Here is a 19,414-nt window from a genome sequence, read left to right on the forward strand (position 1 = left end):
AGCTGCAGGAATTGAGAAGAAACAAACCAAAAGAGAGGCCACATGGGGCTGCAACTATTAAGGTCATATGGCAGAGGTATATAAGCCCTTGTGAGAGGACATCATGATGCCATGACATGTGCCCCATTTACTAGATGTGGAGCTACTGGATTTGTTTTCCCAGTTGAATATCAGCCTTTTTTGGCCCCATCCTTCCATTCTAAGCCCCTATTTCTTCCTTGTGGGGTGGAAATGTTTACTCTGTGCCATCATATGTAGATATATGTGATGTGTTTTTGATATTTACAGTGAAAACACCTGTGAGTTTACCTTGAATTTCAGAAAACTTTGGTCTTAGAATTTTGGGTAATAATGGAACTATTAAGACACATCGGGCCTCTTAAAATGAACTATATGTATTTTGTACCATGAGATGGACAGGAGCTTTTGAGGGCCATGGGTGGATTGAGGTATCCCCAAAGGATCATGTGTGAGACAATGCAGAAATTTTCAGAGGTGAAATGATTGGATTATTAGGTCTAACCCAATCAATGGGCTAATCAACTGATATGGATTAACTGTAGAAAGATGGGTGCAGCTGGAGAAGTAGGCCACTGGGGACAAGACTTTGGGTTTATGTTTGTCCCTGGTGAGTGGAGTCACTGCTTTGCTTCCTGGTAACCATATCCTGAGGTGCTTTTCTCTGCCATACCCTTCCACCATGATGTTCTGCCTCACCTTGGTCCCAGAATTGGTCAACAGTGGACTGAACCTCTGAAAATGTGAGCTCAAATAAACTTTTCCTCCTTTACATTTTTCTTGTCAAGTCTTTTAGTCAGAATGATGAAAAAACTGACTAAAACAACTGGGAAAGTAGGTTTGAAGACATGAGGAATCAGAGGAATGGAAATAGTTAATCCATTACTGACACTAGTAGTTTATTAAACTGTTCAGTAGACATGCTAAATAATTGTGTCTTTTTTAATAATAATTTTTAAAAAATATTTTTCTAGTTGTAGATGGACATAATACTCTTATTTCATTTTTATGTGGTGCTGAGGATCGAACCCAGTGCTTTCATGCGAGGTGAACACTCTACCACTGAGCTACAACCCCAGCCCTAATTGTGTCTTCTTAATAATATACTAAGCATTAAGTGATTAAGTTTTCCTGAGATTATGTGAACAAAGTTATAATTGACATCTGAGTAAAGAAAAGCATATTAGCTATTAAACTTGAAAGGTTTTGTATAGTGATTCACTGGAAAATATATAATGAATTCTGGTTAGAACAGATACAGAAATTGTATGGTAAATAACAATGGAAGACATAATTCCCTTAGCTACAGTGAATTATATCAACTTTTATTTAAAAAATTAAGTATACATATGCCTTAATTGATAATTTCGTATTTTAAATATTGAATTGTTAATTCTAAATAAAATCAGTATTTTTAAGGAGACTTATTTCCAATATGTCAATACATGCATCCACATGAACAGTCTACCCTTTTAAGGATTTTCTTACCAAATTACTATTCTCCAGATAAAACAATTTTCTCTGAATGTTTTAAATTTGATTGAAAATGTAGCCAGATAATATTTTGTTGCAGCAATACATGGTATATGTAGATTCCAGTAAAATATCCCTCCTCCTCAGTTGTGACAATCAAGTGTTTGTATGCATTGCCAAATGTCCTCTAGGAGATAGTGTCATCTTTTGTGAAACATTACTGCTTTAGGTTTTATTGGCCTATTTTATTTGGTTTACTCTCAATGATATTACTGCTAACTAAACTATAGAAAGCTAACACATACTACTGAGCAATTATTTCCCTTATTTGTATTTCTTAGTTTCCTTTTGTAAATTTGAAGATTGAACCTTATATTTTTTCTACTAATTATAATTCAGTGTAGTTGCTTTTCAATATAAAGCTTTGGTATAAGAAAATTTACATTGTAAAACCAAAATCTAAAAAAAAGGAGGTGGGGCTGGGGCTGTAGCTCAGTTGGTGGAGTGCTTTCCTAGCACATGTGAGGCACAGGGTTCAATCCTCAGCACCACATAAAAATAAAGGTATAGTGTCCATCTACTATATATAGTAGATGGAATATATATATATATCCTACTAAAATATAGAACTGAAAATCAGATGTAAATATAGAACTGAAAATCAGATGTAATAATCACTTGTTTCATATTTCAAACAAATCATACACTTTTCAATTTATCCATTTTCTTTTCTGTAACTGTCTTTTTAATTTTATCTTTCTTTAGTAATTGAGAAAAATCTCCTATTTAAATCTCCTAAAAATGTCCTATTTAATGTCTCCTATTACATGTGCTGATGATTCCCAACCCCTCTCAACTTAAGATTTTGCTCCTTTTATAATCCCCTCTCTTCCTTAGCACAATTCAGTCTCTCTCCCTTTCTCTTTTTTGATCATTCCATATTCATGTAAATTAAAAATATTCTCTTCCTGCTAAAATTTAAAATAAAAAACATCAACATGCCTCTTCCTTTTTTTTTTTTTTTTTTTTTTTTTTAACTCAGGGGCATTCAACCACCGCCTTATTTTGTATTTTACTTAGAGACAGGGTCTCACAGAGTTGCTTAGCACCTTGTTGTTGCTGAGGTTGGCTTTGAACCTGCAGTTCTCCGTCTCAGCCTCCTGAGTCACTGGGATTACAGGCATGAGCCACCATGCCCGGCTCCACCTCCTCCTTTTAATACCTTATTTCAATGTAGGTACTGGCCCATTTTTCTGTATCCCTTTATAACCAAGTGCTTTGAAAGAGATATTTACTTGTGCTATTTCCTCACCTGCCCCTCTTCAATCTAATATTATTCTGGCTTCCATCTCACTACTTTTCTAAAACTAAAACTGTCTTTTTGAAGGGTTACTAGTAACCACCACAGGTTCACCCATCAGTCACATTTCTGAGCTTATGCTACTTAAGTGTAACTTTTCATGTAGCTAACCACTTCTAGAAATACACCTCTGGCTTTTGGTTTCTGTGGCAGTCTCTCCTCAAATTATCTCTTCTCCTTGAGAAGTTCTCTTCTTCTTGAATTTAAATGTTGAAATTTCTGATGTTTCTATCCACAATCTCCAACCCCTTTCCTTCTCATCTAGGTTATTTTATTTATTCCCATTAAATACCATGTATATGATGAGACTCAAATTATAGCTTAGAACTCTTATCTGATATTCATAGTTGTTAAACTATACACTTGACATCTCCACATGAACATGTTACAGAGATACCAAAATTTAACATGTCTAATATTGACTTTGTGCTTCCTAGTAAAGCTCCCCCCATCTCAAGCTTCATTGTCTTTGTAAACAATATCATGACATGATCAGTAGCTAAAGTCAAAATCTGGGAATAATCATTAATTCCACTTTCTTATTTCTTACACTGATTCGTAATAGTAGCTCTGTAAATGCTGTTATCCTTGAATTACCCTTTCTCTTTAATAACAATTCTCTTACCCCAGTCAAGAATATGCTCATTTCTTGACTGTAGTGCAATACTGAGTTTCTAACTTGTATGATCTTTTATGGACCCATATTTTCTTCACTCAGCAGTGTGCATACTATTTTTAGAACACAAATGAAGCATATAACTCTCTTGCTTAAAGCAAGAGAGAATTTCTTATAACTGCTGCAGGAGTTTGCATTATCTGGTCACTGCTCATCTCTACATCATCTTTTTTTCCCTTTCACACACCATACTCCTATTCTCTCTGGCCTTTTTTCTATTTCTAGATGAATTTCTTATAACTGCTGCAGGAGTTTGCATTATCTGGTCACTGCTCATCTCTACATCATCTTTTTTTCCCTTTCACACACCATACTCCTATTCTCTCTGGCCTTTTTTCTATTTCTAGATGATAGTTAAATCCTTTACCACCTTAGAACCTACTTATAAGGTGTTCTGTATGCCTGGAATGTAATGATCCTTGTTCTTCATATAGCTAGTGCTTTTAAAAAAAGCTTCATTGAGATTTAATTGATATATCTATAAAATATATAATTTGATAACTGATCATATTTATATACCTAGAAAACGATCTGTATAATCAAGATAAAAAACACATCCATCATATCTAAGAATTTTGTGTGCTATTTTGTAACCCCTTCTTCCTGCCCTCCCTGTAAGTGTCCCTTCACATCCCTAGGCAACCAATGATCTGCTTTCTATCACAATGTATTAGTCTTCATTTCCTTGAATTTTCTATGAATGGAATCAATATTATATCCCCTTTTATTCTGATTTCTTTGTTTTTCTGATTATCAACCCCAATCTTTAATGTTTAAAAATAATTATGTTATCTTAATCTTTTTTCAAACAAACTTTTTTTGAAAATGTCTGTAAAGTCATTGTAAGCATGAGTGAAGTACTAGTTTCTTTCAATCAGTACTCTCTTGGTTGGAAGTGGAAACAAAGCTTTGACTAGTTTTTTCTTATCTTACAAAGCTTTACTTCAGTGTTTCCTCCTTAGAAGGGGTTTCCCTTGACAACATTCATTCTTCTCTATCATAGCATTACTACCATTTTACAATTATAATAGTATATCTATGTATTTATTTATCTGTATATTGTCTGTAATAAATGGAAGGAAAATATGTAATTGTTTACTCATCATTGTGCACTTAATGCCCAGAAAAATGTTTGACACAGTAACTGTTCAATAAATACTCTTTGAAATTTTTCCCCTTAAGACACTCCTTATTATTTTTCTTTTCTTCCATTCTTGACCTTCTCTATTTATTTTGTATTATTTATTTATTTTTCTCTCTTTGCTAGTTCTGTTATTTTTATCTTTCTCATTATTTTTTCCCTTTATTTTTTTTGGTTTGTATTTTTAAGACCTGCTATATTTCCACAAATTGAAAACCATGAAGTGAAAGAGGGAAAATATCAATGAATAAGCCTGAGGCTCTCCAAAAGATCCTCTGTTGCATAACTGAAAACTGATGCACAAATTTTTCTGACAATGTTCTACATTAATCCTAGTTTTCAAACTTCCTTTGACTCAACTGAGTCAATTCTTATTTATCGAAATTTCTGTTAAATAAATAGGGCACCATCCACTGAGGCAACGAACTGAGTTTTAGCTTTAAGCTTCCATACTTGGTTATGACACTGGAAAGGTTATTTAACCCCACTCTAGGTTTGTTTCATCATACATTGTAACAATAAAGAATACCTATTATCTATAGAAGTTCTTTTATAAATATTAATCCAGAAAAGTTCAACTCTCCAGGAGAGAGAGGGATTATGATTTTTACTTTATTTATATTTGGGAAGAAAAACGTTGTGATTAAATATCTTCCTTTAAGATTCCAAATATAATAAATAGAAAAAGTAGAATTTGATCTAAATCTTCTGTCCATATATCTGTCACTCTTTCCAAGGCATTTCACAATATGTATAATCTATAAAATCTAGAAACTTCTTCTCAGCTATATAACTATTATTTTAGGATCTGAAAGATTTGCAGATGATAATTTAATGGAAGGCAGCCTAGCCTCTTGGAGCCTGACCTAATTAACGGGTGATCATCAAAAGATGTTTCTCCAGAAATGAAGTAACAGGTTCAAAATAGAAATGTGACATCACAAGAGCAAAATCAACATAATAGAGTGAAGTGGAATAAAAATATAGTTTTTAAAGAAAAATAAGGAAACTTTAAAGGTCATTGTGTTCAATCTCATTTTAAATATGTCAAAACAATTTCAAATTGTTTCATTTTTGAATATGTTGTTTCATTCACAGTAGTTAAAATGGGGGGAAAAAGTGGTTACTGATTATAGAATAATGGATTTGGTTTTCAATGTGCCTAAAACGTTAAGAGGCCCTCATAGACATATGATCATACAGTGGAAATCATATGGATTCACATTAGTATTAGGTGTAGTTTGTTTCTCATTTATTCTGAATGACTTTAAGGAACTAGTTTCATCTCTTTCAACTTCAGTTTTCTCATTGATAGAGAAATATACCAATGATATCCATCGGCCTCAAAGGGTTATGATGACTATTAAATAATATAACACTGGATCAAATTGCCTAACACGATCTCAGAATAGAATGAACTCTCATTTGAAGTGGGTTCTGTCTCTCCAAATAGGGATAATGCAACTACACTTTTCTGAAACTCAGGAAACAATTCCTGAAAAGGCTTCACTGTCCCTACTATAATAGTGTGAGAATATACAAATGTAATCATATTATATTAGCCAACATTTAAATTTCAAACTATATTTTTATAAATTTTTTTAATTTAAAAAATATTTTTAGTTGTTGATGGACCTTTATTTTATTTATTTGTATGTGATGCTGAGAATCGAACCCAGTGTGTCACACATGCTAGGGAAGCACACTACCACTGAGCCACAACCCCAGCTCCGTAAAATTTATTTTTAAAAGCAAATTCCAGGACATTACCATTGAGTCATTAAAAATCAGACCTTTGTCACAATATATACTGTTAATCATCAAAAGAATACTGCACTATCTGATTTCAAGTCATAGGGCTTATCTGAGTGTCCATGGAGACTACTGGTAAAATATAGAGGATCTCTTTGTTTCTTGGACTCGATTTTACTTCTACTTTGACATGTTAGGTCTCCAGTTACAAGAAATAATGATTGCTTTTGCAAAATTCTTGTGAATCTAGTAGTGAAAGAAATTGTTCTTTTATTTATAAAATTTAAAAAGTTGCCTAGCTATTCCTGTGAGAGAAAAGAGCCTGCTGCCATGCTGTATCCTACTATCATCATCATTTACTCACTGAGCTCATGATTTGTACATAAATAATACAAAAAAAATAAAATTCTTTATCATTTAAATTAAAAATTTAACTGATACATTCAGATTCTTGTCATGCATTTGGAAACGTAAAGCCATACAAATGAATTTAAATGGTGCAGATACTACTGTGTACAAACCTGTACACTGCAATCACTGTAGGAATTTAAGCAAAGGAACTGGCACAACAGGGCTTTGATGGTAGCAGGAAAGGCTCATTATCAAAAGTGAAATTTGAGCAGGGTATTTCCAGAGAGATGATATGAATAAATCATAAGAGTAGTAAGATACACTTGACTTGAGTGAAGTATTTTTTAAAATTTATTTTTTGTACTAACTAGTTACACATGACAGTAGAATGTATTCTGATACATCATACATAAATGGAGTATAACTTCTCATTCTTCTGGTTGTACATGATATAGAGTTATACTGGTCACATAATTGTATGTTCACATAGGGAAATAACATCCAATTCATGTTACTATCCTTCCTACACCCATACCCCCTCCCCTCCTTTCACTCCCCTCTGTCTAATCCAAAGTATCTCTATACTTTCTGAGCTTCTCTGCCTTGTTGTGAATTAGTATACACATATCAGAGAAAACATTCAGCCTTTGGTTCTTTGGGATTGGCTTATTCGCTTAGCATGATATTCTCCTGTTCTATCTATTTACTGGCAAATGCCATAATCTCATTCTTCTTTAAGGCTGAGTAATATTCCATTGTGTATATATACCACAATTCTTTATCCATTCATGTGTTGACGGGCACCCAGGTTGGTTCCATAGTTTAGCTATTGTGAATTGTGCTGCTATAAACACTGATGTGGCTGCCTCACCGTAGTATGCTCATTTTAAGTTCTGAGTGGGATAACTCAGTCAAACGGTGATTCTATTCCAAGCTTTCTGAGGAATCTCCATACTGCTTTCCATAGTGATTGCACCAATTTGCAATCCCACCAGCAATGTGTGAGTATACCTTTTCCCCTACATCCTCATCAACACTTATTGTTGCTTGCATTCTTGATAATTGCCATTCTGACTGAAGTAAGATGAAATCTAGTTTTTATTTGCATTTCTCTAATTGTTAGAGGTGTTTCAGTTTTACATATATTTGTTGATTGATTATCTTTCTTTTTATGTGAAGTGACTGTACAGTCCCTTAACCTATTTATTGATTGGATTATTTTGTTTTTCTGGCTTTAAGTTTTCTGAGTTCTTTATACACCCTGGAGATTAATGCTGTATTTGAGGTGAATGTGATAAAGATTCTCTCCCATTCTGGAGGCTCTCTCTTCATGCTATTGTTTCCTTTTCTGTGAAGCTTTTTAGTTTGATTCCTTACCATTTATTGATTCTTGATTTTCCTTCTTGTGCTTTAAAGGCCTTGTTAAGGAAATAATTTCCTAAGCCAACATAGTAGAGATTTGGGCCTGCGTTTTCTTCTATTAGGCACAAGGTCTCTGGTTTAGTCCTTGATCCACTTTGAGTTTTGTGCAGGGTGAGAGAGAGGGGTTTAATTTCATTTTGCTACATATGGATTTCCAGTTTTCCCAGCATCAATAGCTGAAGGGGCTCTCTTTTCTCCAATGTATGTTTTTGGAATCTTTGATTAATATGAGATAACTATTTTTATGTGGGTTTTTCTGTGTCTTCTATTCTGTACCATTCGTCTACGTATCTGTTTTGGTACCAATACCATGCTGTTTTTGTTACTGTGGCTCTATAATATAATTTAAGGCCTGGTATTGTGATGCCCCCTGCTTTACTTTTCTTGCTGAGGACTGATTTGGTTATTCTGGGTCTCTTATTTTTCCAAATGAATTTCTTGACTGCTTTTTCTATATCTATGAAGAATGGCACTGGGATTTTAATAGGAATTGCATTAAACCTGTATAACACTTTTGGTAATATGGCCATTTTGACAATATTAATTCTGCCTATTTTCAGTGGGGCATTGCTACAGAAGAGTGGTAGAAAATCCATTTAAAGATGTAGGTAAGAATTATATTTTAAAGGACCTTTAATGAAGGTTTAAGAATGTTGATTGCTTTATTCTGAAAGGAATATAAACTTATTAAATATTTCTCAAAAAACTTTTTTAATCTTTATATCACTGCTGATACTATGGAATTCTCGAGAACTAAGAGCCTACTTTTGCTCCTTATTATCAACCCCAATTTCTTCTTACCATAAAAGCACCACATATTTATATGAGAAAATAGAGTAAACTAAAAGAAGAAATTTATAGGATCCGAGCTAACATTCTAGAAAATTTTCTATATCTGTGTATATACATACAAAATAGGGGGATTCTATCTTCAGAAGGCCAACCTGGGATTCAGAAGTTGTGGGGAATATATACAGGAAAGGTTTTAGATAGAAACCCTCTGTGTGGTTTTAAGGGACTGATGTCAAAGAATGGTATAGAACAGAGATCAGAAAAGTTTCTGTGTAAATAGTAAATATTTTAGGCATGTAGGCCATATGGTTTTTGTTGAAATTACTCCTCTGCCATTGTAGTGTGAAAGCAGCCACTGAAAACATGTAAATGAATGAGTATGAGTAGGCTCCCATAAAACTTTATTATGGAAACTAAAATTTCAAAAAATTTTCATATGTGAGGAAATATCATAGTATTTAATAAGTTTCTGTTTTAGGAGCAGGTCAATACTTGCTCCTTGTTTTTTACACAGGTCCCAGGTACAGAGACAGTGGGAAGTAATCAAAAAATGGTGTGCTGCTAGAGTATAAAACTAGGGAATATAAATCACCATCTGGGCACTTTTAGAAAAATTCAAAGGATTTCAAAGGTATAACTTCCTTAATCTAAGGCACAAATCAGTAAAGTTTTAGGTTTTACAACTAATGTGAATGTATTAGTTTTATAAACATGTTGAGGTCTGAAAAAATTCAGGTTATATAACATATTGATTAACATAAGGTAAACATTTTTTTCATGTCAATAAATATTTACCTGTAACATCAATAGTATCATTTGCATTTCCAGTGACAGATACCCTCGGTCCCTATGCTTTCTGCACTAGTTTTTAGTGCTTACTCTAGCCATCTTCAAATCTTAATTTGCTAATATAGGAAATGTTAACATACACTCTTTTATTTGTGGGACTTTAATTTCTCTATTTCACAGGATGATATCTAAAATCACTACAGGAATGTAAATTTTGGTATTCTATCTTAATAAAAAGCATTAGAAGTTAGGAATGCCTAGTTATCTCTAAAAACTACAAGCAAATATTGTGGCACTGTTAAAATAATGTAGTAAAATGGCCAAAGCACAAGGCTTCCAAAATAAGAAAACATTAAATTATTATTGATATGGCATATTAGATTTATTATATCAGGACACCATTACTCTCCATCCTCAAAACAGAAAATAATGACTTTTGGACTAATAGGACATAGACTGTATGGTTTGAAATAAGCACTTAAACAAAGGATATGAATAAATGGGTACATGACAATAATGATTTGAAATACTTACATAATAATTTTTATTAAAATTATCAGGTTGCACTTCAATAACAAAACAAAAATTTACATGCATGCTGAATGTGTTTTTAAAAAACACATTATTGAGCACCAACGTACGGATTTTATTCAAGCACTGTGACTCAAAAATGCTATTTGTCTAACCTTTTTAGAACTTACTCTGATAAGAAGTACGGATCCGTTTCGTTAAATCAGGATAAAAGTTAGACAGGCCACGCATGCAAAAGTTGTCTTTGGAACATGCCAGAACACCAGCATCAGCAGCAGGCAGGGGAAAGAAAGAAGAATAGTCTAAAGTGAAAGGAAGTGATATCATACCAGAATCTAGAACAGCCAAGATGAAGAAATTGCAGCAAAATTAGGTAATCAAATCAGAAAGGAGATATTTAAAAAATCAATTAGAAAGTAAGAGGTGATAGATGAATGATGAGGATGCTGTAGCAATTTTATTTTATCAAATGTCTTACAAAAAATTGATGGCATATTTTTCTTAAATGTTTTTACATAGTATACATACTTGGCTTGTAATAATATATATATAAATTGCTTCATTAATATCAAAATGATTGCCTTTAATGCTTCTGCAATTAAAAAGAAAGCTTAGGGATTTTAGTTTTTAATCTTTATTTTTATAATATGAGTACTCAGAGTATTCATTTTGTTTTTCAGTACTAGGGATCAAACCCAGGGATAATCTACCTATGAGCTATATCGCCATCCCTTTTTGTTTTTTTGAGACAGGGTCTTGCTAAGTTGCAAAGGCTAGCCTCAAACTTGCCATCCTCCAGAGTTTCTGGGATTATAGACATGTGCCACCATGCCCAGCTCAGTATATTAATTTTGTAAACTAAAATAAAAACCAAGTTTACAGCTTCATCACAGTTTTCCATATTCTAAAGTCATCATAATTATTGATGTTCAAGAAGTTTAAATTATAATTTTCCTTTGTCATAATATTCACTTTTTCAACCCACCATATACACCCAGCACTTCCAGAAAGCAAGTATCTTAGATGCTATCAAAGGATCCACAGTTTTTATGACTTGAAATGGTACTTTCAGCACTGCAAACAGCAGCTACTAGCTGTTCAAACCTTCCTGCTCTAAAAGCTCTTAACTTTCATAAATCAACCTTCTCTTTCCCACGATTGAGAGACTCTTATGGTATATATGCACAATTTCTTTTATTTTGTTTTTCTTTCTAGCAGTCCTAAAATATTGATAACAGTTGAATTCCTAACAAAAATGCCTCAGGTTTAAAAGATAATTTTGTATCCCTGAAAATGATCTAAGCTAATAATTTAGAAAGCAGTGAAGTTTATCAAAAGGCTAATAAAGGAGAAATTTTTAAAAAAAATCAAACTTTTTAGTCTAAAAGGAAAATTCTTTTATCACACTCAAAGGTTTTGACATACCTGTTATTTGGAAAATAAAGTGTAAGATTTTAAATTTTTATTGTAAAATATTCTTTTTTAAAAATGTTTATTTTTTTAGTTGTAGTTGGACACAATGCCTTTATTTATTTATTTTTATGTGGTGCTGAGGATCTATCCCAGGGCCCTGCACGTGCTAGGCGAGCGCTCTACTGCTGAGCCACAACCGCAGCCCCTAATATTCTTTTCATGGATTTTTTAAAAAAATTAAAGCTTTGATATCCTATTGGTTATTTTAAATAAAGAATAGTAGAAAATTTAAAATAATTGTCTAAACACATAATTCTATAGAAGCATTTTTATCTGCAAACCATTTCCCTAATTTCTACCAACTATAGACTACATCAATGGACAAAAAAATACACAAAATTTCAGCAATGTCTATAAAGCCAACTATTTGGATATATACCGAAATTCCAATAAATTTTGATAATTTAGGATATCAAACTATGGCAATATAATCTAATTAACCACAGAATTCTTTTTTTTATAGTTGAATAGGCCAATTTGTCTTGTCAAGAAAGATGCTATTTTTCATAGCATTTAAAAATGTTAATGAATAATATTTACTGTGCTTGTTAAAATATTTCCAACACAGTCATCATCCATCAGGAAAAGGTCACAGCTATAATATAGGGTTATTTTAAAATATTAAAAGAAGTGAATGACCTTAAGTTACCTTTTATATGTGTGTTTGTTATGTTGGGGATCATACCAGGGCCTCGTTCATGCTAGGCAAACACACTATCCAGCACTCTACCACTATTGTAAATTATCATGTTAAAACGGGCAAAATATATTACAAGAAAGTTGACAGCAGCTTCTTTGGGGGGGGGGCGGGTACTGATATATTTTTAAAAATATTTATTTTCTAGTTTTAAGTGGACACAATATCTTTATTTTACATTTATGTGGTGCTGAGGATGGAACCCAGTGCCCTAAGCATGCCAAGTGAGTACTCCACCACCAAGCCACAACCCCAGCCTGAGTACTGATATATTTTTAATTTATAAAGAGGGACTCACTGAGTTGCTTAGTGCCTCACTAAATTGCTGAGGCTGTCTTTGAACTTGTGATCCTCCCGTCTAAGTTGCCTGAGCTGCTGGGATTACAGGCATGTGCCACCATGCTTGGCCAGCTTTTTCAACTAAAGAACTTGATTTTCACAGCATTTCAAAATTTAGCAGCTTCTTATTTTCTCTTATTTCTTAGGAACTTAACCTAAGAAACTTGAAATGCTTCCTAACCTAAAAAGCAAACTTTATATACCTCCCTTGCCCTTTCAAAGATTCTCACTGTATTTCTGCCCAACACATTGTATTACATGGTAGTATAAATCATGTTGGTTCATTTTATAAAGCATTTGAATAACATCACAAAAGATAAGCAATCTGAAAAAAATGGTGAACAAATCAAGTTCATAACCCAGCTTGTTTTCTTTCCTACCTGCAATGATCTGCTTGTTCTTTCGAGGAGAACGTGGTTGTCTCTGATATAGGTCACTTGATCTATAAAGGTCAATGGTCCCCATGCTTAACAGAACTGTCTTCTGTATAAAATCCACCACAGCCAACCCATTGCAGTTTCCAAAGGCAACTCTAAGAGACAAAAAATAAAAATAAAAAATGCAACTAGAATATATAATAGTCATGAATATTTTTGTCCTTTAAATTAAGTATAAGTTTACTGAAAAATATTGTCTAGGGTAGAGGAGGTTAAGCGGTATGGTATGTTAATCAGGAAAGGTTTGCCTTTACGTTGGATAGAATGACTTAGTATAATAACCATGAACATTAACTATAAAAACATAAGGATGACCTGTAAGAACATCTTGTCAGGTAAGTAATTACTACCCAATCTGCTGTTTAACTTGATCTATTTGTATAGTAGAATGAAACACAATCGTTTTAGTATGCAAGGAGCACAGAGGTCAAGAAAATCCACACTTTTATAGCTACAAAGTCTTTATAAATAGATACCTTTCTCAAATAAAATTGTTATTGTTATGCTCCAAATTATTTTCTTAGAGAAAAACTAAAATTAACTTCATATATTTAACACTTTTCTACTATAATAGACATAAGGAAATACACTCATTCACAATTTTTTTCTCAATTTTTGCATGTTATCCCACTTATTAAAAGACAAACACCATTTAATTAGCTCATTACCAGAATTTCCTGATTTAATTAAAACAGTTCTCCTAAGGAGGTATTTTAATCACTTGAAGGTATATTTTACTATACTTCACTGCATAATTGCCACAGCATAATTATTTAACACAGTTTTTTCAGTTCAAAAATTGGTTTATAACTTTTTACTTCATAATTATTGCATGGTATAATTCTGTTTGTCATGCTGATTAAAAGTAAACAGAGCAGCAATATATTTACCAGTGGCATGTGGATGTGCATTTGTGTTATTATGCCCTGTGAGCCAATCCACTGCCAGGATGACTTGCCCCAGCCAGTGGTTCTGTCACACAGCAGAGAGCCGGCCTGCCAACACTAATCTTCTAAGAAGGGAAATTGGGAAGTCTTAAACTCCAACTTTAAATTTGGTGAGCAACACAATAAAACAGAAAGGACTCACAACTCATGGCCCATACTCCCACTCTTAGTTCATACCTCAAGACGAAACTAAAAGAAAATCAGTTGGGCACAGACAGTGAACACATATGTTCATCGACTATTTTGTCCACCGTAGTGGAAGTGACTCCTTAATTTCTTAACATTTCACCGATATTTTTCCTTTTTGTTGTTGCTTGTTTTGTTTTACTTTTTGTTTTGGTTTTCTATATTGTTTTTTTGTTTTATTTGAATGTATACTGATTGATTCAAGGATTTCTATACATGTTTCTCTCTCCTTATTTCTAGCCTTTTTAAAACTTTTATTTATTTATTTTTTGAAGGTATTATTTTCCTATGCTCTCTATTTTGAGGGTTAGGTCCCCCTGTCCCCGCCCAGCCCCGTGATGCTAAGGATTGAATCTAGGGATAGGGGTTTTGATTAGCATATTATGATTTTGTTTTGTATGATCTTTACCACTACTCTATGTCCCTTGTCTCCCTCTCTTTTTTCTATTGCTGACACTCAATTCCATTCGCTCTCTCCTCCTTTAAAGTCATTCTTTTTTTTTATTCCATTGTGCATATATGCCACATTTTCTTTGTAGTTGTACACAATAACTTTATTTATTTATTTATATGTAGTGCTGATGATGGAATCCAAGGCCTTGCATGTGCGAGGTGAGGGCTCTACCACTGAGCCACAACCCCAGCCCCCTCTCTCCTCCTTTATGTGCTAGATTTTTCTTCCCCTTTCACATTGACAACAAATCCTTGTGAGGAGCGGCAAATAAATTATTGCTTTGAACTCCATATCCTTGGATAGGTAGACTGCCCTTCTGAATTTCTTTCGGTACAACTGTGCTGAAAGACATGCCCACTTGCAGGTGGTCACTGTTAATGGGGCAGATTCTATGCCTGGTGTGGAATTTATGAGTTTGATAGTTTTGAATTTAGATGCCTGCTAGTCTTGGGTAAAAGAGATACCAGTGTGCCTAAACAGCTTTGAGGTGCCAGCTGCCTGGAGGAGGAATTACTGTGCAAGTGATAAGCCAACCCAGCCAATTCCCCACAGCTTCTCCTTTCTTGTTTACCTTGAAGAACCCCATGTTACAATAAATTCCTTTGGTGTGTTTTGCTATAAATAAAGAATTCATGGGCTTTTCCCTTTGTTAGAATCAGATCCATCAGGTCTTTCCCACCTGTCAAGTCACTGCTTTCAATATATTTCTTGTCCTTTGTGTTTATTTCTCAATAATAATTTCCCAGATTTAAAAAAAATATTTTTAATGTTTTTTTTTTTTGGTTGTTGTAGGTGAACACAATACCTTTATTTTTTATGTGGTGCTGAGGATCAAAACCAGTGCCTCACATGTGCCAGGTGAGCACTCTACCACTGAGCCACAGCCCTAGCCCACTTTTCCATATTTTTATTTCCAGTTGGCCCACACTCTGAGAGTTACTTATTTCCTCCCCATGAAGGCTATGGGTACAAATCCTCTGTTATCAAAGCATCTGCCCTATGCACATTTTGAAACTTTTCTACCCTCCTATTTCTTCTTTCCTCATACTCAACTCTATCCTTAACAGCTCATAATACTAATTGATATATATAATATCTTCCCCTACCATCAATGTCACAGCAATAATTAATAAGGCAGAAATCATAGATAATACCTATTGTTTAATTTTATACCAAACATAATTCATGATTATTTACTGTTTTTACTGATGGAAATTTCTGATCCTACTATTTCTACATATTATACCAATTAACATTAAATATGAAAATAAGAACTAAAGACCTGGTCTATTGCTATATATTGTTTGCATAGATTAAAGCTATCATTGGGCTCCCTCCCAATCTGTGAGGTACTAGTAACAGAGAAAGCATTATAAACTCATAAGATAGAAACTTTACAGCACTATATCCATCCAGATATATGGGTAAACCCACAAACAACAAGAAAAAGTAAAGGAACAAACAATCCTAAACAACAAAAAACTGATACTACAGTTTAGAAAATGTCAGGGATGGAATTCAGAAAGTTCAAAATTAAACAGATCTATGAGGTAAATGATGAAGTAAGAAATTAAATCGGAATGAAAATACAGAATGAAAAAAAAATCGCTTTAATAAGGAGATAGAGATCCTGAAGAAGAATCAGTCCGAAATCCTCTAAATGAAGGAATCAGAAAAACAAATTAAAAATTCATTGGAAAGCATCACCAACAGAAAAGACCACATGGTCTTTGAAACAATGAAGACAAAGTATATAATCTTGAAAATAAAGTTGTTAAGATGATAAAAAATGTTAACAGACCATGAATAAAATTCCAAGATGGATAAAATGAAAAGACTAAACTTAAGACTTATTGGGTAGATGAAAGCTCAGAGTTAAACCAAAGGAATGCACAGTTATTTTCAATAAAAATTTCCCAAGCCTTAAGAAAAAACAGAAAATCAGGTACAGGAGGCATACAGGACCCCTAAATATACAAACCTACAACAGACCCACACAAGAACTTATTATAAAAATGCCTAACATACAGATTATAGAATTTCAAAGGCTGCCAGAGAAAAGCAGCAGGGCACATTTAAAGGGAAACCAATACAGATCTCAGTATTTTTAAACTCAGACCCCTAAAGCTGGGAGGTCTTGGAATTATATATTCCAAGCTCTGAAAGAACATGGACGCCAGTCAAGAACACCATACCCAGTGAAATTAAGCTTCAGAATAGACAATGAAATAAAAACCTTCCATAATAAATAAAACTTAAAAGAATTCACAAATAGAAAGCCTGTACTACAAAACATACTCAATAAAATATTTCTTGAAGAAATGAAAAATAAAAATGAAAACCAGCAAAAGGAGAAACTACACTACAAGAATAGTCAATGAAAGGATAAACTAATTCAAATTAAAAACTAGAAATAAATCAAATGATATAGAATAAAAACCATATCTCAATAATAACATTGAATGTAAATGGCCTAAACATATCCATCAAAAGATATGGACCGGCAGATTGGATTAAAAAACAAGTCTCAACAATATGCTGTCTCCAAGAGACTCACCTCATAGGCAAAGATTACCACAGACTGAAGGTAATAAAGAATGGGAAAAAAACATATCATTCACATGGATCTTATAAACAAGCCAGAGCTTGTATCTTCATATCATATAAAGTAGATTTCAAGCCAAAGTTAATGAAAAAGAACCAGAAGGACATTTCATATTGTTTAAAGAAAATATATATCAACAACACATAACAATCCTTAAGTATTTATACCCCAAACAGTGTAGCAACTACATACAAACAAACCCTTCTCAATTTTGAAAATCAAATGGCCACAACAAAAAAATTTGGTGACTGTAATATGCCTGTTTTATGGAATAGATCTTCCAAACAAAAACTAAATAAAAAAGCTATGAAACAGAAAAATACCATTAATAATTTATGTATATTGTAGATATATGTATACTATTTCATCCATCAATGAACACACTTTCTTCTCAGCAGCACAGATCCTTCTCTAAACTATACCATATTTTAGGTCAAATTGAATCAGGAGGACACAGAATATTTAGATCAATTTCAAGCAAAGGAATTGAAGATGCTATCAAAAGCCTACCAACAGGGCTGAGGTTGTGGTTCAGAGGTAAAGTGCTTGCCTAGCATGCATGAGGCACTGGGTTCAATCCTCAGCATCACATAAAATAAAAAAAACAAAGACATTGTGTCCACCTATAACTAAAAAAAATATTTAAAAAGAAGCCTACCAGAATACAACAGACACTAGTATGGCAGTATGTATAAACGTGGCTGTATAACCAATGTGATCCTGCAATCTGTACATGTGGGAAAAATAAGAATTCATACCCCATTTGAATCAAATGTATGATATATATATATATATATCTCAAGATCATTATAATGTTTTGAGCAACCAATAAAAAAAAGAAGCCTACCAACAAAGAAAAGCCCAGACCAGATGGATTCTCAGTGGAGATCTACCAGACCCTCAAAGAAGAACAAACACCCAAACTTCTCAAATTATCCCATAAAATAGAAAAGGAGGAAACCCTTCCAAACTCATTCTATGAAGCTAGTATCACTCTGATACCCAAACCAGACAAAGACATATTGAGGAAAGAAAACTTCAGACAGATTTCCCTGATGAACACAGATACAAAAGTTCTCAATAAAATACTGGCAAATAACATACAAAAACATTAAAAAATAGAGTACCATAATCAAGTAGGATTCATTCCAGGGATGCAAGGTTGGTTCAACATCACAGTAATAGACTTAAAGACAAGAATCACATGATTATCTCAATAGATGCAGAAAAAGCATTTGACAAAATTCAGCATCCATTCATGCATTCATGCTCAAAACCCTGGAAAAAACTAGGGATGGTAGGAATATACCTCAACCTTGTAAAATCTATATGTTAAATCCAATGCCAACATCATTGTAAATGGAGAAAAATTGAAAGCATTCCCTCTAAAACTATAACAAGACAGAGATGCCCTCTTTCACCAATCCTATTCAACATAGTCCTTGAAACCCTAGCCTGAGCAATTAGACTAAAGAAAGAAATTAAAGGAATATAAATAGGAAAAGAAGACCTTAAACTATCCCTATTTGCTGACATCAGTATTCTATATTTAGAAGACCCCCAAAAAATCCACCTGAAAGCTTCTAGAACTCATAAATGAATTCAGCAAGGTAGCAGGATATAAAAATTAATACACATAAATTAATTTTGTTCTTGTACGCCAATGACAAATCAACTGAAAGAGATCAGGGAAACTATCTCATTCATAATAGCCTCAAAACAAAACAAAACAAAAATTTTCTAACAAAAGAGGTGAAATACCTCTACAATGAAAATTAAAGAACACTGAAGAAAGAAATTGAGAAAGACCTTAGAAGATGGAAAGACTGCCCATGTTCTTGAAGAGGCAGAATTAATATTATCAAAATGGCTGTACTACCAAAAGTGCTATACAGATTTAATGCAATTCCTAATAAAATTCCAATGATGTTCTTGACAGAAATAGAAAAAGGAGTCATGAAATTCATTTTG

The 19,414-nt window shown here is 33.3% G+C and overlaps 1 protein-coding gene across 2 annotated transcripts in view; it reads right to left on the bottom strand.

The window, feature by feature from the left end:
• Stxbp5l (syntaxin binding protein 5L) overlaps positions 1-19,414 on the bottom strand; it is a 334,167-nt gene that overhangs the window by 80,513 nt on the left and 234,240 nt on the right. Inside the window, exons 18-19 of one of the 2 annotated variants that reach the window (XM_027936009.2) lie at positions 13,195-13,346; positions 10,476-10,547 (exon numbers count right to left, since the gene is read on the bottom strand). In XM_027936009.2, coding sequence (XP_027791810.1) covers positions 10,476-10,547; positions 13,195-13,346 — 224 coding nt within the window. The remainder of the gene's footprint in view (positions 1-10,475; positions 10,548-13,194; positions 13,347-19,414) is intronic. The other variant, XM_027936010.2, reaches the window with a different exon arrangement.

Source organism: Marmota flaviventris, chromosome 8 (genome assembly GCF_047511675.1).
Source record: "Marmota flaviventris isolate mMarFla1 chromosome 8, mMarFla1.hap1, whole genome shotgun sequence".
Taxonomy (NCBI): Eukaryota; Metazoa; Chordata; class Mammalia; order Rodentia; family Sciuridae; genus Marmota; species Marmota flaviventris.